Below are 22,045 nucleotides of genomic sequence, written 5' to 3'. Positions count from 1 at the left end.
CCCTGTCCTTATGGGGAGACAGATGGCAAACAAAGAAACAAATAAATAATAGATTTTTTTCAGATATTGAAAGTATATAGCTATTAGATTCATAAAACAGAGTGACTGGAAAGATAGTGACTGGAGAAGGTCCACGTTAGGCCTTTAGGGGACTGGAACACACAGGTTGAGCCCCCAAAGGTAGGAGAAGGTGGCCAAGTGAACAGGTTCAGGGAAGAACAGTTCAGGAAGATTGAGCAGCATGCGTAAAGGCGCTGCGGTGGGAAAGATCCAGGGTCCAGGTCCCTCACCCAGACACTGCGACAGGAGCGTCAGCTTCCACCCAAGGTATCTTCCAAATACACAAATCCCACCGGGTAACTGTCCTGCTTAGAGTGTTCCCGAGGCTCCCTGTCCCCTGTGGATCATATCGAAGCCCTTTAGCCCTGAGCTGGGCACCACTCGGCCTCTGCTCTCCCCACTACGGACCCGAACGCCCTCAAGGGCAGTCACTCCAGGCCCCACCCCAAGCCACTCCCCACACTCTCAGCGCCGGGACAGTGCGGTCCACCCCGCCTCACCATTGGACAGTTTCGGAGAGCATGGAACGCTGGTTGGCTGACGTGGCCGTCAGTTAGGGTCAAGGCCTTGATAATCGGTCCCCGAGCTTCGAGGGGGCGGGCTCGGGTGCGGGCGCGGCTGTGGCTGCGGCTTCAGGTAAAGCGCCGGCTTTCGGGGCACCGATGGGGTCCTGGGGGGATCAGGGTACGCAGCGGGACGGGGCGCTGCGCTTCTAGCCCCTTTGCGGGCTTAGCGCGCTGCGACGGGGCAGGCGCTGTGTCCACTGGCTGGGACCCCTCCCACACTGGGAGTCCCGGGTGGGCGGCGAGCAGAGTCGGGGGGCTCTGGATTCTTGAGGTCTCCTACTTCCCGCCCTTCAGGAGCGAAGTGGGGGGCTTTGTTCGCCCCCTGGCGCCGCAACCGACTTCGGGATGCTTTCACAGAGTCGCTCCTGGACAGCTTGGGGACCCGGGTCCATTCCCTCGCGCTGGACCTGAGTGTGTGTGTGTGTGTGTGTGTGTGTGTCATGGGGGGTGATTCGGAAACGGTGTTGGGGGGAGGGACGGATGGCCCCCGGGCCGGCAGACAATGGACAACGGATGGAACCGCCCGGCGGCGTTTCCTGTAGGAAACTGCTCTGTCTCCGTGAGGCCGTCCTGAGGGGACAGGGGGGTGGGGGGTGCTGACCTCAGTCCCTCCCCTCCCTCCATCATCAGCCTCCATTCCCACTTCAGGGGTCTGACAGTCCTGCCCCAAAGTTAGGGGGTGCCACCACGCAGAGCCTCAGTCCGGGAAGACGCCCCCTCCCCAAGACCGGGATCTGCACTGCCCGCCTCGTATCCCACCCCTCAGGTTTTGTGAGCACAGCTCTGAGTCCCAAAATAGTCCCTGGGGCGGGAGTGGGGGCGTGTGGCGTCGGCTCTGACGGCCTAATAGGGGGGTCTCAGGCAGAGGATCCGGATCTAAGCTTCCCAGCTCGGGCAGGGAGTGGAGGAGAGGGGAGGGCAGTTGCACGCCTCCACTCCGGTGAGGCTGCAGCCCCTGGAGCCGCCACGGTTTGGGCCTGCTCTTCCCATCAGGGACACACGCAGGGGACAGGCAGGAGTGCAGGCTGGGAGGGCCGACCCCCTCTGGCTCTTTGCCCCTCCTGGGGAGGGGAGGGCTGTTTATAGAAAGCCATCAAGTGGAGGGGTCAATGCAGAAACACTGGCAAAGCTGCAGGGTTCAAATCCTGCTTCTGCCCATGTCCGACTTTGGCTGGGTCACTTAATCCCTGTGTCTCAGTTTCTCCATCTGCACAATAGGGGGAAAGAATAACCTACCTCAAAGGGTTTACCTAGGATTTTTTTTTAAGTTACCCATAAATTGCTCAGAATAGAGGCTAGCCCATAGTAAATGTCAAAAGTCATTGGCATATTTTTATTTACCATTCTTGGGGCATCCACCCATTTTTCAGGTCAGTCTCTGGGTCTGGCTCCTCCAGCTGGTTTGGGTCTTAGGAATGACTCACAGCTGTTTTTCTGAATTCCCAGGGTCTCAGATTTGGGTGTAACCAGGTCTCCGGAGTGGGGGGGCTGACCCCACGGAGTCACACGGCCAGCTGTGTGTGAGGCAAGCCCAGACCCCTAAGCCCCAGCCCAGGTTTTTTCCATGACCCAGCTCTTGCCTGGCAGTTTCCTGAAAACAAGTCCTGAGAGGCACTGGCTGTCCTCCGTGTTGCCCTGCTGGCCGGCCCCTTACAGCCAGTGTGAGGGGACGGGAAACAGCTGCTTCAGGACTGGAAGTTCCCCGTCACTCTCCCTCCTTGGGGTGGGTTGGGGGAGGTGTCAGGGACCCAGGCTGGACAGAGTGGTGAGTGGGAGGGTTCCCCCAGCTGTGGAGCAGAATGAGTCAGGTAGACCAACGGGTGCTCAGTTGCTGGTGGGTATTAGGCACGCAGGTGGTCATCCGGAGTGCGAGAGACCAGAAGGGGTGACTGGGAAGGTTGCCAGGTGGTTAGCACAGATGGGCAGTAGGTCAGGAAGCGTACAGATCGGGTCTGGCAGGCACCTGCTGGTGGAGGGCTGGGCAGACAAGAGGTCCCCGCCAGAAGATGAAAGCCCAGTCTGAGGGCATTTCCCATAGGCAATTGACTTAACTGCTTTATGCCTTCATTTCCCCCATCTGGGAAAGGGGGAAACATCCCACCTTGCAGGATTATACTTGTGTGTGTGGGGTTTACATTTAGTCAGGCCAGGCATAGAGTAGGCACTCGATACAAGCTGCTTTCCCTTCCCTCAGGGTTTTTCACGTGAGCTCTTCAAAGCCCCATCTTTCCTGCCCTATACTCTCTGAATCAAATTTCTGGACTCAATATTTGTCCTTGTTAAATATCACATTATTAGATGTGGCCCAATCTCCCCAGTTTCTTAGAGCCTCCATCACATCACCTGAAGTGTCTCTATCCCTTTAGCCCTAAGCATAGCCACAGCTCTGAGTTTTTTGTTTGTTTGTTTGTTTTTGTAGTTTTGTTTTGTTTTCTGGTTTTTGGCCTCAACACATGGCACGGCTTGTGGGATCTTAGTTCCCTGACCAGGGATTGTACCTGGGCCCTCAGCGGTGAAAGCACCGAATCCTAACCACTGGACGACCAGGGAATTCCCTAGCCACAGCTCTGACAACCTGGGTGCTTGTGGTTCCACTACAATCTCTTACAAGTCAAGGGCAGAGCCCTGTGGCACTCCAGTAGAGACATCCCAGGAAGACTGGTATCCATTGATTTGCATCCTTGGTGCGTCTGGCCCACAACTCTCCATCATTCCTAAAGGATCTCACAAGTGACCCTGGTATAAATTCAGATGTACATGAGCCCTTGAAGGGCTTCCAACCCTCGCCTTCCTCTTCTGAATGTTCACACTCCATCCCTTTGAGCATCAATTTCTAATTTTCCCCAGGGACCGAAGAAAACTCAGCAGGTCTGGAATGCACCTCACCCTGCCCCCGCCCCAGCTGCTCTTGTTCTCTTGATCATCATCCTCTTTCTTTTTTTTTTTTTTTGCCACGCCATGTGGCATGCAGGACCCTAGTTCCCCAACCAGGGATCGAACCCTTGCCCTTGCCGTGGAAGCACGGATTCCTAACCACTGGACCACCAGGGAGTTCCCCTCTCTTCTCCTTTTGATGCCCTTCCTGCCTCCTCCTGCCCAGCAGGCTGAGGCCTGGCATGTGAGGGTCCCCACAGTCATTCATTCCAAACTTTCTTTTTTTTATATATACATTTATTTATTTAATTTATTTATCTTTGGCTGCGTTGGGTCTTCATTGCTGCACGCGGGCTCTCTCTAGTTGCGGTGAGCGGGGGCTACTCTTCATTGCGGTGGGCGGGCTCCTCATTGCGGTGGCTTCTCTTGTTTCAGAGCATGGGCTCTAGGCGCACAGGCTTCAGTAGTTGTGGCACAAGGGCTCAGTAGTTGTGGCTCATGGGGTCTAGAGCACAGGCTCAGTAGCTGTGGTGCACGGGCTTAATTGCTTCGCAGCATGTGGGATCTTCCTGGACCAGGGCTCGAACCTGTGTCCCCTGCATTGGCAGGCGGATTCTTAACCACTGTGCCACCAGGGAAGTCCCCATTCCAAACTTTCAAGGCCACTTGAGGGAGGAGGGAGGAGGGAGGAGAGGGCCTGTGGGGGGGGCAGGTGTTGGAGTGTTGGTGGAGAGGACCTCTTGGGTCTGTTTACTCACTCAGAGTCCGGACTGACCCCAGAGGCACAGCCAGAGGGACAGGGCCCAGCCCCACTCTCACCCCCTCTGGGGGCTACTCCAGGAAACATGGCCAAGTTTGCCCTGAATCAGAACCTGCCTGGTAAGTGTGCAAAATGGGCTTTGCATGTGTACAGATCCACACTTGGCACCCAGATGCAGACACAGCCCTGCAGCTCCCTCCTTTGCAGAGTGGCCAGAGGGCCCTTTATAAAGGTGGATAATATCATGGCTTAAAATCTGCCTCTGGTGCCCTGTCACAGGTGGAATAAAACTCCATCTCCTCATGGTGGCCCAGAAGGTTCCCCACCATCTGGTCCGAGCCCACCTCTTCTACTCCTCCCCCGTCCCTTCCTTCACTCTGCTCTGCGCATCCTCGCCTCCACCAGCTCTTACTCAGGCCCACCCTGGTCATTCCACCCCAGGGCCTCTGCGTGGGCTGTTTACTTTTAGGAACCTCCTGTCTCAGCTGCTTCCTCCCCCTCATTCAGGGCTCAGCTTGTAAGTCCCCTCCTCAGGAAATCTGCCCTGACAGCCAGAGCCCACGTCTGTCAGTTATTCTCTATTTCATCTTGGAATTATTATTATTGCCCTAAGCACCATTTGGAACGATTGTGTTTATCTGTCTCCTATAAGAGGGCAGGGATGCTTGTCTTGTTCACTGCTATGTCCGCAGCACCTAGAAAAGTGCTTGGTACATAGTAGGTGCTCAATTAACGCGTGAACCCTCGACTTTTGGGGAGCAGAGAGGCGTTTACGCCTTGGGTGTGCAATCCAGGTGTGCAGGGTTTGGTGCAGGTGGAGTCGTGCAGGCGTGTCGTGGGGCAGTGGGGACGCGTTCTCCGGGTCTCTCCGGCTTAACGCCCCTCCACGCCCCTGTCATGCCCACAGACATGGGCGGCCCTCGCCTGTGCCCCAGCGTGACTGGGGGAGCTCGCAGCCCGAGTTCGCCCTACTCGGTGGAGACGCCCTATGGCTTCCACCTGGACCTGGACTTCCTCAAGTACGTGGAGGAGCTGGAGCGCGGCCCCGCCGCCCGCCGCGCCCCGGGCCCCCAGCCCGCGCGTCGCCCCCGCGCGCCACGGACCGGCCTCGCAGGCGCGCGCAGCCCAGGCGCCTGGACATCCTGCGAGTCCCTGGCCAGTGACGATGGCGGAGCACCACCGGGCGCTCTCTCCCCGGGCGCACCGTCGGGGCTCATGCTGCTGCCGCTATCGCCGCGCGCACCCGTGCGCAATCCGCGCGTCGAGCACACGCTCCTGGAGACCAGCCGGCGGTTAGAGCTAGCGCAGGCGCACGAGTGCGTGCCCAGCCCTGGCCGCGCGATCCCGCGCAGCCCGCGCGGGTCCGGCCACAGCAGTCCCGCCCCCAACCCGGCCCTGGCCTCGCCCGGCCCCGCGCAACTGCAGCTGGTGCGCGAGCAGATGGCCTCGGCGCTGAGGCGCCTGCGCGAGCTCGAGGGGCAGGCGCGCGCGCTGCCCGAGCTGCAGGAGCAGGTGCGCGCGCTGCGCGCCGAGAAGGCGCGGTTGCTTGCCGGGCGCCGGCAGCCCGAGCCCGACGGGGAGGCCGAGGCGCGCCCGGACAAGCTTGCTCAGCTGCGGCGGCTCACCGAGCGCCTGGCCACCTCTGAGCGCGGCGTTCGCGCCAGGGCCAGCCCCGGGGCTGACGGCCCCGACGGGTCGGCTTCTAGCCTCAGTGAGGGTGTGCTGCAGGTCCTCGATGGGGCGCCCCAGACGCGGGATACAGGCACCCACACCGTGCCGGAGACTCAAGAGGCGGGAGCCCAGGCGTTGCCGGAGACCCAAGAGGCCGGCGTGGAGGCAGCTCCCGAGACCCTCGAGGCGGAAGTGTGGGTGACGGAGGCTCTGCTGGGGCTGCCCGCGGCCGCCGAGCGCGAGCTGGAGCTGCTTCGCGCCAGCCTGGAGCATCAGCGCGGGGTGAGCGAGCTCCTGCGGGGTCGCCTGTGCGAGCTGGAGGAGGCCCGCGAGGCTGCCGAGGAGGCACAGGCAGCGGTGGCGGCCCAGCCCCAGCTGTGCGAGGCTGCCACCCAGACCCCGTGGGGTTGTGCCGAGAGGGCCACGCAGACCGAGCCCGCTGTGGAGGCCCCTGCCCCGACGCAGGAGAACCTGCCCGGACCCACGGATGGGGACAGGGCAGTGGCACCCGCGGGTGAGTCCCCTCCCCGTCCCTCGCTGAGCCCTGGTTTGCTGGCCACCGAATTCTAACTCACTGTCTTCATCTGATCTCCGCCAGGCACTCTCAAATCCATTATGAAGAGGAGAGACGGTACACCTGGCGCCCAACCCAGCCCCGGACCCAAGAGCCTGCAGTTTGTTGGGGTCCTCAACGGAGAGTGAGCACTTTCCCCCTCCCCATGGCAGCATCTTCTGGGACTGGAATGGGGTTTGAATCCCAGCTCTGCCCCTCGCTCGCGGCGTGGTCTTGGCAAGCCTCAGTGTCCTCATCTGTAAGATGGGAACAGCCACTCCCACCTCGCAGGACTCCAGAATGAGCCCCCAGGGGAGGCTCAGCAGATGTCTCTCACCCTGCCCCCAGGTACGAGAGCTCATCCAGCGAGGGCGACAGCGACAGCGAGGACGGCGCTGCCGAGCTCCCGAGGAGCAGTTCGTCGGGCTCAGGAGACGACAGCGGCGGGGGATCCGACTCCGGGACCCATGGCCCTCCCAGCGGCGGGGAGGCCCGGGACCCCGAGCCGGAGGCAGAGCCAGAGCCTCAGCCGGGCGCGCAGGGGAGGTGAGCAGCGCCGCGGACACGTAATAGGAACGGCTGCTCTCTTTCCCGTCTCCCTACTCCCCATCCCAACCCCTCCTTAGCCTCTCCCTGTCTGCGTCTCCCCGGCAGTAGGTGCGAGCTGAGCCCGCGTTTGAGGGAGGCGTGCGCAGCGCTGCAACGGCAGCTGAGCCGGCCCCGCGGAGTCGCTCGCGACAGTGTGAGTGCGGGGAGAGGCCTTCGCAGGAGTCATAGGCCCGCCAGGGACCTCCTCTGACGCCTACCTAGGGAAGAGCATCGGGGTCTTTAGAGTTAGGAGGGTCCCAAGTTCCGTCACGTCGCGCCAGGGCCCTGCACGGATCCCAAGCTCTCCAAAGGGCTCTTCGCCCCAGGACAGGGCTGATCTTTCCCTGATTTCCCAAAAGGGGTCCGCCCCAAGCCCCAGCCCCACTCCCGGACTCCCCAAAGACAAGCGCTCACCGCCTTCCGCCACTTCAGCTTCTTCCCCAGGATCTTCCTCAGAAGGAGAGCATCCCTGTCCCCTCGAGCCGGATACCCACACTAACTGCACTCCCTCCTCGAAAGGGGTGTGGCCCTAGGAGTAACCATCCTCCCCTGCCTGGGTTCCCAGTCCCGCCCCCACACCCTCCCTGCCACCCCTTCCTGGACCCTCGCCGAAGTCTTTCCCCCGTCCTGGCAGGGCGCGGCGCGCCTGGTGGCCCAGGAGTGGTTTCGAGTGTCGAGCCAGCGGCGCTCTCAAGCGGAGCCCGTGGCCGGGGTGCTGGGCGCGGTGGTGCGCCTGGGACGTGAGCTGCTGGAACACGTGGTGAACCTGACGGATGGTAACGGGAACACAGCCCTGCACTACAGCGTGTCCCATGGGAACCTGGCCATCGCGAGCTTGCTGCTGGATACAGGTCAGCATTGAGGAGGGGTGGGGAGGGCACCAGGGAATAGGGAGCCAGGAAAGGGAGAATCTGGGCAGGTCCTGGCTGGGAGGACCTGGAGAAGGATGCAGAGAAGGGCTGGCCAGGCAGAGGGCACCACTGGCCCTTCTCTGGAGGTTACATGACCCGTTGTGGATAGATTGACCACTCTGAGCTGTGAGCTCTGCCCTGACCTGCCTCTTACTTTGCAGGGTGAGGGTATTCTGGGCTTTGGGATTGGGTAGACCTAAATGTAGAGGAATTACTTCATTTCACCAGCTTTAGCTTCCTCCTTTGTGAAACGGGGGATGCAGTGCCTCCCTCCCTGGGCAATTGTGAAAACACACACGTAGAACAGCACCAGGCACGCAGGTCAGTCAATGGTCCCCATGCCTTCTGTCCCTGAATCTCCAGCCTTGGCGTTCACCTTGTTCCTGAGCCCCAATATCCATCCACTGCCTCTTCAGCCTCCAGGGGAGGTACTGACTGGTCAGGGCTGTGACTGCCTCCCGGGCTGGGACAGTGGGCTTGCAGTCCTCCACCACCAGGTCCTGCATGGGCCCCATCTCACACACATTTCTATCATCTGTCTCAACGTTTCCCCCTCTGGAGCAGAGATACACACATCCAGGTGTTGCTGAGCCCACAGACATATACTGAGAGCCTTCCAGGCACCGGTGCAGTGCCAGGATGGGGGTGGGCCACCCCCATGGGACTCACAGCAGAGGGGACAGTGGACAGTAGACAAACTGATTGCCCACCAAGAGCTCTCCTGGGTGTCCTCCTTCAGGTCCAGTATCCTCTGGGGCCTGCCCTGCCTCTCCTTCTCACTGCAGGCTGAGGCAGGTCCTGCTGTCCCATCCTGCATGCCACCCCCCTAAATACACAGATCCATTCCATTCCTGCAGGTCTTGGTGACCAGGGGGAAGGGCATAGCTACTCTGGGCTGGACAAGGAGCTGGGGCTTGGGAGGAGGGGACAATGCATGAATTCAAAAGGTATTTCCTGGGACTTCCCTGGTGGTCCAGTGGTTAAGACTCCACACTTCCAATGCAGGGGGTGCGGGTTCGATCCCTGGTCGGGGAACTAAGATCCCACATGCTGCGCGTCGCAGCCAAAAAAAAAAAAAAAAGGTATTTCCTGGGCAGCTCCTGTCTTAAAGGGGGCTGAGGACTGGGGTTGTGGAGGGTGGCAAGGCAGTCATCTTGGTTGCAAGGCCCGAGGCTCCTTAGATCCTCTTATTCCCTGCATTTGAACACCCCCCCCTTCAGCTCCAACTTTCCAGACCTTGCCGTGGGCCTTCTGGTTCTCACATGGGTCAGCCCCTTTGGCCCTCCCCACCCCCAGGACCCAGAGCCCTCAGTGCACCCTTCATGCAGGGGCTGTTTCCTCTCATCTCCGTGGAATGAAGGGCCTGGACATGGCTGTGTCCTCCTTGTTCTTTATCTCCACTTCCAGACCGTTTCCCCTTCCTCCTTTAGTCCCATCTTGGAGCCTCTAATTGATCAGACCACTACTCCCTCCGCCCCTTCTGACTTCTCCCTCTCATCTCGTCACTCTTCATTTCTTGAATCTTAGCTCCTGGCTGGTTCTCCTCCTCTCCAGCCTAATCCTCACCAATATCAGTTTCCTGATGGATGATCCCTCCCACTTCCTGGCTTCTCAGTTCCCTTTTTTTTTTTTTTTCTGGCTATGCCACAAGGCATGTGGGATCTTAGTTCCCCGACCAGGGATCGAACCTTCACCCCCTGCAGTGGAAGCGTGGAGTTTTAACCCCTGGACCGCCAGGGAAGTCCCTTCTCAGTTCCTTGACCTACTCCTCTCCCTTCACCCTGACATCAGCCTTACACTTGCAAGGTCACCACAACACCTTGATGTCATCAGTAACTATGCCCCCTCCATAATCTCACTTCCTAGCATTCTCTCCTGAACTCTCACCTTCCAACATCTCAGCTCACTGTCTCCTGTTGCCCAACTCCCACAGTCCTTGAACCTCGTGGGACCAGTATCCATTGCTCCCACCACATTTCACTGTTCTGTCTCCTTGCCTCCTGGCCTATCATTAACTACTCCTTTATGTACCCTTTCAAACCCATCCCCATACCCCTCCCTCACCTCACCCTACTTGCCTGGCAGACCCCAGTGGGGCACACAGTAGACCCTCAAGTGTTTGTTGAATGAATGAATAAGCTTTCATGAGCAGGGGCTCTGGGTGTGTGTGTGTGGGGAGCAGAGATAATTATCAATTTTACTCGATAATTATCAAGTAAACATAATTTCCAATAGGGGTAAGGGCCATGACAAAATAAAACCAGGGGAGGGAATCAAGAAACAGTGTGATCCTTTAGCTTAGCAAGGCCTCAGGGAAGGGAAAGGGAGAGGGAAAATAGGTGGGTCCCCTGGCTAACTGCAGAGACCCCACTTTGGTTATTTCTCTGAGCCTCCTTCTGCGCCCAACACCCTCCACCAGGGTCACAGAAGCTTGTGGATGGACTGGACACCTAGAGAGTATGCCACACAACTAGGGAACACCCTTAATCCTGACTTAACCCTTTTACTCCCCAGCTGGTTGTCTCAGATCCCCTCTCACTAGGGCACCCTCTCCATGACCCTGATCCACTCCTTTCCCCAAACCTCTCCCACCCATTCATCTCTGCAGACTGTCCCTAGACTTGTGGAGCTTTCAGAATGGTGGGGTACATGAGCGGTAAACATTCTGGGGAATGAGGTCCAGAAGTAGGTGCTGTGCTGTGAGGAAGAGGGCCAGGATGGTAACAGAACTGACCCCAGGGAAAATGGAGCTGTCGTCTGTGTTCAGTTCGGAAGGATGGGCAGCAGTAACCAGGCTGTTAGTTTCCTAGGGCTGCTGTAAAAAAGTGCCACAAAGTACCACAACGTGGGTGGTTGAAAAGAGAAATTAATTTTCTTGCAGTTCAGGAGTCCAGAAGTCCAAAATCAAGGTGTTAGCAGGGCTGTTTCCTTCTTAAGGGCTCAGAGGGAGAATCTGTTCTGTGCCTTTCTCCAAGCTTCTGGTGGTTGCCAGCAACCCGCAGCGTTCCGCAGCTTACGGCAGCTTGTCTTCTCGGCCTTCTGCATCACATAGCTCTTTGTCTTTGCTTCTTCCAAGGATACCAGTCATATGGAATTAGGGCCTACCATTAATGACCTCATCTTAACTTGATTATGGTTTGCAAAGATCTTATTTCCAATTAAGGCCACATTCACAGGTACTGGGTGTTAGGAGTTCAACATATCTTTTGGTGGGGCAATGGCGGGGGGGACACAATTCAATCTGTAACATAGGCTTGGGGGAGAAAGGCCAACTCCAGAGGAAGGGACAGAAGTTGATAACAGAGCCTCGGAGGCGGTGGTGAACAACGGCCTGTATTCCAGGTGCAGTGGGGAGACATAGGAGGGCTCTAAATAGGTGATGGGGCCAAATTTCTTTCGATCTCTTTCTGGCTGCTGCATGGAAACTGGAGTGGACTTGGACACCAGGGGGGTCCGGCTGGCATTTCTCTGGGGGAGCAACAGTGGTGGCTTGATGGGTAGTAGCTGGGAAAATAGAAACGTCCATTTATCTCATTCATTGAGCAGCTACTAGGTGGCAGGTATTACTCTAGGTATTGGGGGATACAGCAGCAGACAGAACGAAGCCCCCAACACAGTTTGAAATAGGAAGGTGAGGAAACTCTTCACTGAGATGAGATGCAAGCAGAACCCTGAAGGTAAGGGAGGAGCCATGTGGATCTTGCGGGGAGAGCCTTGTAAGCAGAGGGAACAGTAAAATCACGCATGACCCTCAGTGACCAACCTGACTGAACAAATGAACCTGAGGCTTGGAGGGCGGCGAGTGGACTAGAGGGTGTCGGCTTCTTGGTGGACTGACCCCTCTTCTCTCTCCCAGGGGTCTGCAAGATTGACCACCAGAATCGAGCTGGCTACTCCGCCCTCATGCTGGCTGCACTCACCTCTGTGGGGCAAGAGGAGGACATGGCTGTGGTCCAGAGACTCTTCCGCATGGGCAGTGTTAATGCCAAGGCCAGCCAGGTGCGTAGATACCTCCTCCCTGGCTCGGAGTCCAGGGGTCTTTTCCACTTTTGGAGCCAAATGTCTTGTGACCCCCCTCTTTCCCCCGGAGCCCACACCAGCCCTGTCCCCTTCTTTCCCATTTCCCAGACGGGACAGACAGCCCTCATGCTGGCCATCAGCCACGGCCGCCAGGACACGGTAGCGGCCCTGCTGGCATGTGGGGCAGATGTGAACGTGCAGGATGCAGATGGGGCCACAGCGCTGATGTGCGCCAGCGAGTATGGGCGCCTGGACACTGTCCGGTTGCTCCTGGCCCAGCCAGGCTGCGACCCTGCCCTCCTGGACAACGTGAGCCACCATGGGGCTGGTGGGGTAGTCACACCTTGGTTCAGGGACCTGACTATCCCTATCATCCCTCAGGAGGGCACCAGTGCCCTGGCCATTGCCCTGGAGGCTGAGCAGGACGAGGTGGCCGCCCTGCTGCACGCCCACCTGAGCTCAGGCCAGCCTGGTCTCCCGGTGAGTGCAGCCCCAGCCCCAGCCCCAAGAGACAGTTTCCCAGCTGCACAGCTCAAGGATCCCAAGTGAGCCCCAGGAAGGTGGCTTCTCTTCATGCACCCCGGGGGAGTACCAGGGGTGGGGAACATGCGCCTGAATTCTATGTGGCTGGGATTTGATGTTCAACCTGCAGAACACCCAAGGGCTAGACACACCTTCACTTTACAGGTCACGAACCTGAGGCCTCCAGAGGGGACATGCGTAAGGTCAAAATAGAGCTGTCAGACCTAGGTCAGACCATGTCGTGTCAGTGGACTCCTGTTACTGCCCCCAGGCTCATAGCAAAGGAATAAGGGGCCCTTTAGGTCGAAGGGGCGGGGGGGGGGGTGCAGGCTCCCCACAAGTCAGAGCTTCAGGGTTGGAGATGAGGAGTTTGCCAGCAGCAGGCAGGAAGGGCTGGTTTGGGGGCAGAGCACTTAGTTTGTCCCCAAGGGGGAGAGGCTTATGCTCAAAAGGCAAGTGCCAGGCTGTTCTCAGCACTTTCATAATTAAAAATCATCCTGGGAATTCCCTGGCAGACCAGCGATTAGGACTCTGCACTTCCATTGCAGAGGGCACGGGTTCAATCCCTGGTCAGGGAACTAAGATCCCGCATGCCATGGCATGCCTCATGGCGCGGCCAAAGAACACAAAACGAAGCATAACACCAACTCATGCTGTGAGCCTAGCCATCCTGCACTCTCCTGTAGAGATGGGGGAAAGGAATCAGGGAGGCCAAGTGCCTCTTCCAGGTCACATGGGACAGAGGCAGGATTCAAAGCCAGGTGCTCTGGCTCTGCTGTAAAAGGTGCGGTTCCTGCTTAGGCAAGCTCAGCGGACAGAGGCAGGACCTCCACTACGCTAAGCAGCCCTGAGTCTAAGGGGGCTGAAAGCCAGTGTCCTGCCTACAGGAGACTGACAGCAGCCCCCCTCAACCTCTCTCACCAGCTGCCCTCTGACCGCCCCACGGCCAAGCCTAGTGAAGGAGGCTGCAGTGACGGCGGAGAGGACCCCCCACCTCAGTGACTGGCCTGACACACCGGACCTGGATTGGGGGAGAGCTTTCCCTCGCCCACCTCAACCTCGGGGCACAGCAAGGGTCAGGGTCCACAGGGAGGGGCTCAGCTTGAACTCTGCAGGGTGAGGTGGGACCTGAGGCACTCTGGTCCACTCACTCCTCCAACCTTCTTCCTTAATAAAACATTCCTAATTCAGCTTGTCTTGTTTTGGAGATACACACAGACACGTGCTTCTCCCTCCTCAAAAAGAAAACGCGTTGCTGGGGAAGACAACCCCTCCGCCCCCCTTCCAGAGTACAGTGGGTCAGTGCAGACCATCTGGGGGTCCCATGGGAGGGTTTTATAAGCTTAGTGGCAACTGAGACAAAACCCCAAGTTTACACAGAATATAAACGCTTTATTAACAGCAAATCATCCTCGTGGGCCAGGTAGTCGACCCAGACATCCAGGACCCTGTAAACAAACCCAAGTATGAGATGCTGACAGGTCCCTCTCAGCAAGTGGCAAACTCCCTCCCCCGTCTTGCCAATCTCAGCAAACCCTTTCTTCACACCCTGCCACCGAGAGCCCCTGCAAGAGCCCCTCATCCGTATGCTTGGCGAAACCTCCCTACCACCAGCCAAAGGTCTACTGTTTCCCACTCCAGTTGTGCACTCACCAGTCCCAAGTTCAGCGCAGCCTCCGAGCCTCTCGCTCTGACTCCAATAGGGTGAGCACGTCGCCCTCGCGCACGGGGCCTTTCACGTTTCGGATGATGGAACGGCTCGTGTCGTCCATGAATTCTACGCGCACCTACGGGGTTGACGGGAGGCGGGGGACCGGGAAGAAGTTAGTGTCGGCCACAAACTGGCACCGTGGGATAGCCAGCTGATTTGGATTCAGAGAACGTGCCTGCTTAGACACACTTAAAAAGGGGGCTGAGCCTGGGAAGTAGGTCTGGGCCGGGAGAGAAGCCGGAGAGGGGCCGAAGCGTGGAGAACAAAGCTCTCGAGCGCCAGAAAAAGCCACTGGTGGGGGACAACTGCCGCTCTGGGCCCGTCGGGGACGGGAGCACAATCGTGAGGGCGTGGAGCTACACAGTGGTCGTTGGGATTGGCTGAGCCAGCAGAACGAGGTATGTCAGAGCCCAAGGAATGAGGTCGACCGAGCCCAGACCCGGTGGGCAAGGCCTCGGCAAAGGCTCGGACCGTCCGTGAGCTTTCCGAAAAAGGGTACGTATCGGTTCTCAGATACCAGGGCACAGAAGTCATCATCGGAGACTCAAGACCCCAGACCCCGCCTCCTCGTCTTCCACCTCACCTGCGTGCACTGTCCCTGCGAACCGGTCCTGCCCAGCACCTTGGTGACCTGGGGTAAAGAAGCTGGGATCAGATCTGGACCACCCGGTTCCCCTACTCCTTCCTCCCTCATCCGGGCCCTCAAACCCGGGCTTCCGCCTCACCCTGGCAAGCTTGATGGGCTGCACACGACTCGTATCCATAATGGAGGTACGGCGGCTGATCGGGCGGAGAGGAGTCACGTGCTTCGGAGAGAACGTTTATAAGGCGTCCTAGCCCCGCCCACTCCCGTTCTCGCGAGACCATACTCCATGTTCCCAGCAGCCCTCGCGGTAGAGACGTCACCGGCGCCCTTCAGCGCAGGGTTGAAAGATGGCGTCTGCTACTCGTTTCGTCCAGCGGCTGCGGAACTGGGCATCCGGGGTGCGCGGGGCGGGAAGGGCTGCACTGGGGAGGGTGGGGCTGTGGGCTCCGTGCGCCCCGGACACGCTCCCGTTACTCACCCCCCTCCTGCACCTCTGGGGCTGAGGCTAGTGGTGCCGAGATTCCCCTTATAAACCGGGACCCCGCTCTCAGCCCGGAGCCTCCAACTCTTGACCCTTCCAGCCCAGGGCACGCCCGCCTCCACCTCCAGCCCTTGGCCCTCTCTTGGCTGGGGTCCCACTCAGGCCTGGGATTTACCTAGTCCTTCTTAGCTTTGGATCTTGTGGCCCCGGCCTCCAGCTTTCCTGTTCACCTCCAGGGCCCATATTCTTGTCGCCAAATGCCCATCTCGCGCCTTCCCTTCATTTGTCCAGCCCCGGACTGCCCCACGTTCGCTGGCCTTCTCTTCCTGGGTGCCCTGCGGGCTGACCTCCATCCTCTCTTTCTCCCACAGCAAGACTTGCAGGCGAAGCTGCAGCTGCGTTACCAGGAGATCTCCAAGCGGTGAGCAAGCCCCGCTCGCTGCCCGGACTGCAATCCTGTCCTTCCATCAAAAACAAAACCCCTGTTCTTTTAGACCCCTGAAACACTGGGCCGAAATCCTGCCTCTAGCCGCCTAGCTCGCTGTGGAGGCAGAGGCTTGCCTTTAATCTTGCTGGACTATGTCGGAGAGTGGTGCTCGTGGAACAACCAGATGGGGCTTGAATTATGAGTGGGAATCCTCAGTGTGATTTGCAGTCCTAAGTGTGGCCCTGCTAGTTAGTGTTGTCATCCCCAAGCTACACATGAAAATATTTGAGGCTCGGAGAGACTAAATCATTTGCTTAAAATCACTCAGAAGCCAGCAAGTAACAGCTGGGATTTGAACCCAGAAGTGTCTTGATTTCAAACTCATTTGAGTCCAAAAATTACTTGACATTTACAAACCCCTGCTGTGTCCTCAGCCCTCTGGGATACCAGTGCTAACTGGTAAAAAAATTCTCATTCCTTTCATGGAGCTCATATCCTGGGGAGGAGGGAGAAACAACATAGTAGGGAAATAAACACAGCAAGTAAAAAACATTGTTCTAGAATGCTCTGAAGACAAAACAAAGTGAATAAGCTGGAGGGTGCCTACCTCAGATCAGGTAATCAGGAAAGGCCTCAGGGATTGACATTTGAGGCACCTGAAATTCCAAAGGATAGTTATTAAAACATTCTGGGCAGAGGCAGCAGTAAGTGCCAAGGCTGTGCAGCCCGACAGAGCCAGAAGTAGGAAGGAGGCTAGTGTGGCTGAAACACTCTGAGGAATGGGGAATAGCGATATATATATGAGTGGCAGGCAAAGGTAAGGCAGCCATGGAGGGTTAGCATGAAAAGAAGAACAATAACATTAAAATAACCAAATCTATGTGAATGCCTGCATGATGTGACTGATTCCAAATATCAAAAGTTTTAAATTGCTTTTCCATCCAGGGTAGTTGATACAGTTGAGGAAACAGTTTTGTAAAATTTTCAACTTTTTTTTTTAAAAGGATAATGGCGCCCCCTAGTGATTCATTTAGGCCTTTCCGTTGGGCGCTGGTTCTTTTTATCCTTTGTGTGCTCGTTTTCTGTTGGTCCCTGGCCAACAGAGGGTCATCTCTGCGCTCCAGGGGTTAAGCAGATTCTAACTTCAACACAGGATATTGCCTTTATTTATTTTATTTATTTTTTAAAATTTATTTATTTATTTATTTTTGGCTGCGTTGGGTCTTCATTGCTGCGCGCGGGCTTTCTGTAGTTGCGGCGAGCGGGGGCTACTCTTTGCAGTGCGTGGGCTTCTCATTGCGGTGGCTTCTCGTTGCGGAGCATGGGCTCTAGGCGCGCGGGCTTCAGTAGCTGTGGCTCACGGGCTCTAGAGCTCAGCCTCCGTAGTTGCAGCGCATGGGCTTCGTTGCTCCGTAGCATGTTGGGATCTTCCTGGACCAGGGCTCGAACCCGTGTCCCCTGCATTGGCAGGCAGATTCTTAACCACTGCACCACCGGGAAGTCCTATTTTATTTTTTTTTTAATTTTTTAAAAATATATTTGTTTATTTTTGGCTGCATTGGGTCTTCGTTGCTGTGCGCGGGCTTTCTCTAGTTGCGGCGAGCAGGGGCCACTCTTCGTTGCGGTGTGCAGGCTTCTCATTGTGATGGCTTCTCTTGTTGCAGAGTACGGGCTCTAGGCGCTCGGGCTTCAGTAGTTGTGGCACTCAGGCTCAGTGGTTATGGCACACGGGCTTAGTTGCTCCGCAGCATGTGGGATCCTCCCAGATCAGGGCTCGAACCCGTGTCCCCTGCATGGGCAGGTGGATTCTTAACCATTGTGCTACCAGGGAAGTCCCTAATTTATTTTTTATTTATTAAAAAAATTTTTTTTGGCCGTGCCACACAGCTTGTGGGATCTTAGTTCCCTGACCAGGATCGAACCCGGGCCATAGCACTGAAAGCACCGAGTCGTAACCACTGGACTGCCAGGGAATTAGGATACTGCTTTTAATATTAAGTTTTTAAACTTTGTTTTTATCTGTATTTCTTTTTTTCTCCTTGGTACAATGACTATCACTTGTTTTAAGAAAAACTTAAGTCCTGGCAAAATGATTATCAGAAAAAAGTTGGTTAAAAACCCAGATGAGGGACTTCCCTGGTGGCGCAGTAGTTAAGAATCCTCCTGCCAATGCAGGGGACATGGGTTCGAGCCCTGCTCCGGGAAGATCCCACATGCCGCGGAGCAACTAAGCCCGTGTACCACAACTACTGAGCCTGTGCTCTAGAGCCCGCGAGCCACACCTACTGAAGCCTGCGCGCCTAGAGCCCGTGCTCTGCAACAAGAGAAGCCACTGCAATGAGAAGTCCGCGCACTGCAACGAAGAGTAGCCCCTGCTCGCCACAACTAGAGAAAGCCTGTGCACAGCAAAGAAGACCCAACGCAGACAAATAAATAAATTAAACAAACAAAAAAGATGAATGAGAACCCGATCTGTTTATGATTTTTCTATCTTTTCTGCTCTCCCTCTCTGCAGTGGTTTCCAGGGAAGCTCATCTTTTGTTAGTGATTTTGTTTGTTTGTTTTTTGTTAGTGTCTTTTGTTAGCGAGGTTAGCGATTAGTTTTCAGGCCTCAAACTTTGTATATTGACCCCAGGGTTTAGTCAAGCGAGGACAGAGCTCTGTTCACTCCCCCTCTGGTGGCAGCGACCACGAGGTGGCAGCAGAGACCCCAGAGGACAAAATGCTCTTTGAGTAATAAGGCTTGATCCCTGTAGAGTTCTTCAGAGAGTTCCTGAGAGAACTGGAAACCCAGAGGTTCTGCAGCCTGGCCTTTGGGGACAAAACCCCTCAGAATGAGCCAAGTCTGGGGTTGTTTCCCAAGCGTTTGCTGACCACGATTACTTGGTAGGTGATGGGCAGAGCCCCAGGCCCCAGCCTCTTCATTTCCCGAGGACCTGCGGTGGAAATGAGGCCAGCTGCCAAGCTCTGGGCCATGGAGAGGTGGGAACAGGCCTCCCTCATGAAAGGGTCCTCCATACCTGCCACGTTTGGGGCAGGTCGGGGACCTGTGGTGGGGCAGACCCAGGCCTGGCCTTCCAGCACCTTCACATCCAATGCAGGGGCTCCCACCTGCTTCTGGCCATTGGACCCTTCCCAGGCATATGGTCATGGCAGTGTATCAAGGGATACCCCTGGCCTGCAACACATCCCAGGGGCTGCCGACCCCAAGCCTCGTGACTGAGGTGATGGGCCATGTTCTAGCACAGCCACACAGTGAGAACGACTTGTCATTTTTGTTTCAGTGCCCATGTTCTTTTTCCTCAGAACTCAGCCTCCTCCCAAGCTCCCCGTGGGCCCCAGCCACAAACTCTCCAACAATTACTACTGTACACGTGATGGCCGCCGGGAAGCCACGCCGCCCTCGATCGTCATGTCCTCACAGAAGGTGCTGGCGTCAGGGAAGCCAGTAGAGAGGTGAGGATGCCTCAACACCCCTCCTGCGACCAGCCCTCTCTCCTGCTTGTGCTTTTCAAGGTCCCAAGTCTGTTGAGCATCAACTGTGGCAGGAAATGTACTGCCGGGGGCTTTTCATCTGAGAGCTCATGAATCCCCACCCACCCTGGGTGGGTTTCCTGCAAAAAGCAGAGGAAGCTCCAAGGGCCCTTCAAGGGCCTTGGAAGAAGCCCAGGCATTGTTGTTTTTGTAATTTTATATTCTTTTTAAAGAGAGAATTGTATAAACCTCAGGCCCCTCAAAACCCACTTTGGTCCCTGGCCTCAGGCACTGTCTCTTAATTAAACAGGAACAATAATGTTATTTACTTTAGAGAGTTCTGCTGGGACAGAATCCCACAGACTGGGTGGCTTATAAACAATAGAAAATTGTTTCTCTTGGTTCTGGAAGCTGGGAAGTCCAAGTTCAAGGTCCCTGCAGATTCAGTGTCTGGCACTTTCTTTGTTTATAGATGGTATCCTTTTTTTTGCCACACCGTGCAGTATGTGGGGTCTCAGTTCCCCAACCAGGGATCGAACCCATGCCCCTTGCAGTGGAAGCGCTGAGTCCTAATACTGGACCGCCAGGGAAGTCCCCACAGATGGTATCTTTTTGCCATGTCCTCACATGTTGGAAGGGGTAAGGGATCTCTAGGGTCTTTTATGAGGGCACTAACCCCATTCATAAGGGCTTCACCTTCATGATCTAGTCACCTCCCAAAGGCTCCACCCTGTAACATCATCACATTGGGGCGTAGGATTTCAACATATGGATTTTGTGGGGACACATTCTGTCAATAGCAGAGTCGTTCTGAGGATTAATCCTCATAATTAAAATCTGTAAGCTCAAGAATGGAGTCAGTGCCATATCTGCCCCTGATAACTCCATGAGTTAGGCAGTGACGGCCCCTGCTGCAGAAGAAGAAATTGAGTCACAGAGAGACCAAGTGCCCTGCCTGGGTCACACAGCTGGCAGGTAGTAGACGCATGATTTCAAAGCAGTTTGCCCAGACCCCCAGTGGTGGTCCTTGGCCCTTCTGCCAGTGTCCTGTTCTGGGGCAGCGGGAGTGGGGTGCGAGTGGGAAGGGGTGCTGGAGGAGGAGCCCAGCTATTCATGCTGGTTCTGGGACCAGGAGCCAAGGCACGCCGACCAGGGGTTCATGCAGGGCTCGGGGCTTGTCAGCTCACCCTTTGGGGGACCCCATTGGAGGGCTCTGGGCATTCTGAAACACCCTGCACCCTGGCCTCCAGATCCATGGTGTCAGCAGGTGTCTTCCTGCCGGGGCACTGTTCTCTGAAACCTGGGCCTAACTCAAGTCTGTTTTCATCTTCCAGCTCGGCTGTAGCAGCCACTGAGAAGAAGGCTGTGACGCCAGCTCCTCCCATAAAGAGGTGGGAGCTGTCCAGGGATCAGCCTTACCTGTGACACTGTGCCCCAGGGCGCCTGGCTAAGTGCTCAGGGCCACTGGAGTGCTTCCTCTTCCTTGGACTTCGGATTCCCTCTGGGGAGAACGTGACCTAATTTATAAAAAATATATATTGAGCTCTCCAGAATCGCTTCTGTTTTTACTTTTGAAAGGACACACAGGCTTACTTGAACTTCAGGGTGAAGTTGGTGCCGAATCTCTTAATCCCATGAACGCTCCAGAAGCAGGGGAGGATAGTGGTTCTCGAGCTCCAGGGTGACGGTGCTGTCACTGGGCACAGAGATGTCACCGTCCCTTTCTCGAGGGCCTGGCTCTAACTCTGAGAGTGTCAGAGCGGGTTCCAGGACCTCTGGGTGTTTGGGGGCACTGACTGTAAAGGACAGTGCGGCGGAACAAAAACAGCTCGCTTCCTTGTCTCCCGAGAGCTCTCCTAGCCATTGCTTGTGCGGACATTCACCAGCAGGCTCCCACTGCGGCCCCTGCCTGACCTTGACCACCCTGCCGCTCAGCAGGGACGGCAGAGGACAGTGAGGTGGCTCACCTAGGCCAGTGGGGAAAGGCCTCCCTGAGCCAGAAACGTTTCTGTGTGGGCCCGGGGGACGCGAGGCGGAGTCAGCCCAGGAAAGGAAGGGGCTTCTTTCTGTGGAGGAATAAGCAGGGAGTGAAAGCTGCAAAGGAAATGGCCTTGATTTGGTTGTAGGAGCGAAGGGGAGCCATGCGGTGACCTCAGGTGGGGGAGTGTTGTGGCTGCCCTGTGGAAGAACCCCAAAGCCCATCAGTAGGTGAAGATCAGCTGTATGCCAGGAGAGTGTCGAGGCTGGCCCGCCTTTGGAAGCTTGGAGCAAGGCAGGAAAAGGGTCACAGTCCCAGGAGGAGGTATAAGTGCCCCAAGAGTGGGTGGTACAAATGCTAAATGCTTATGAGAAGAAAAGGCTGGGAAGGCTTCCTGGAGGAGGTGGGATTCTGGTTGGAACAAAGGATGAATTAGATACAGAAGGATCAGGAGAGCTGGGCAGGGTGTGCAGAGGCCACAAGGAGGGTAACGCTGGAGGGCTTTTAAAGACCCCAGGCAAGATGTGCCATTGAAAGTTTCTGAATAAAGTTTTATGACCCAGCCCCCTTCTGCCAAGTGAGGTAGCAGTGAAAAGATGGTTGTCAGTGAGGATGCGGGCCCTCACTAGACACCAAATCTGCTGGCACCATGGTCTTGGACTTCCCAGTTTCCAGAACCGTGAGAAAATAAATTGTCATTTACTGTATAAGCCAAAAAAAAGAAAAAAAGATTTATGACCCAGACTTGAAGTTTGGTGAGGGACTGCAGTAAGAAAGAGGTCTGACACCTCTTGAGCACTTCCTCTATGCCAGGTACCGTTCTAAATGCCTTATATCTGTGATCTTGGTTCCTTCCCGGAGCA

The 22,045-nt window shown here is 56.3% G+C and overlaps 3 protein-coding genes across 5 annotated transcripts; 2 read left to right on the top strand and 1 right to left on the bottom strand.

The window, feature by feature from the left end:
• The first annotated feature begins 667 nt into the window (after positions 1-667).
• Positions 668-13,727, top strand: KANK3 (KN motif and ankyrin repeat domains 3). 3 transcript variants are annotated; one of them, XM_029217783.1, is made up of 10 exons: positions 668-696; positions 4,263-4,379; positions 5,168-6,445; positions 6,530-6,629; positions 6,833-7,030; positions 7,139-7,226; positions 7,707-7,923; positions 11,840-11,982; positions 12,112-12,483; positions 13,450-13,727. In XM_029217783.1, exons 2-10 carry the CDS (start codon positions 4,346-4,348, stop codon positions 13,525-13,527), a joined length of 2,508 nt encoding a protein of 835 aa, XP_029073616.1. In that variant the 5' UTR covers positions 668-696; positions 4,263-4,345; the 3' UTR covers positions 13,528-13,727. The 3 variants fall into 3 exon arrangements, with proteins under 3 accessions (XP_029073616.1, XP_029073618.1, XP_029073617.1); XM_029217785.1 differs by lacking the exon at positions 668-696 and having other exon boundaries at positions 4,146-4,379; positions 7,142-7,226; positions 12,112-12,312; positions 12,385-12,483; positions 13,450-13,712; XM_029217784.1 differs by lacking the exon at positions 668-696 and having other exon boundaries at positions 4,147-4,379; positions 12,112-12,312; positions 12,385-12,483.
• A 169-nt stretch (positions 13,728-13,896) lies between these two features.
• Positions 13,897-15,036, bottom strand: RPS28 (ribosomal protein S28). The gene is made up of 4 exons (XM_029217787.1): positions 14,962-15,036; positions 14,820-14,867; positions 14,179-14,312; positions 13,897-13,973 (listed from the first exon to the last, which is right to left on the bottom strand). The coding sequence occupies exons 1-3, from the start codon at positions 14,998-15,000 to the stop codon at positions 14,190-14,192; spliced, it is 210 nt and encodes a 69-aa protein (XP_029073620.1). The 5' UTR covers positions 15,001-15,036; the 3' UTR covers positions 13,897-13,973; positions 14,179-14,189.
• A 101-nt stretch (positions 15,037-15,137) lies between these two features.
• NDUFA7 (NADH:ubiquinone oxidoreductase subunit A7) lies at positions 15,138-20,750 on the top strand. The gene is made up of 4 exons (XM_029219223.1): positions 15,138-15,220; positions 15,675-15,724; positions 19,037-19,186; positions 20,539-20,750. The coding sequence occupies exons 1-4, from the start codon at positions 15,170-15,172 to the stop codon at positions 20,627-20,629; spliced, it is 342 nt and encodes a 113-aa protein (XP_029075056.1). The 5' UTR covers positions 15,138-15,169; the 3' UTR covers positions 20,630-20,750.
• The last annotated feature ends 1,295 nt before the right edge of the window (positions 20,751-22,045 follow it).

Source organism: Monodon monoceros, unplaced genomic scaffold (genome assembly GCF_005190385.1).
Source record: "Monodon monoceros isolate NGI ecotype Baffin Bay Population unplaced genomic scaffold, NGI_Narwhal_1 Super_Scaffold_12, whole genome shotgun sequence".
Classification (NCBI taxonomy): domain Eukaryota; kingdom Metazoa; phylum Chordata; class Mammalia; order Artiodactyla; family Monodontidae; genus Monodon; species Monodon monoceros.
Note: the sequence above shows the minus strand (reverse complement) of the source record. Positions and strands in the feature narration are given on the sequence as shown.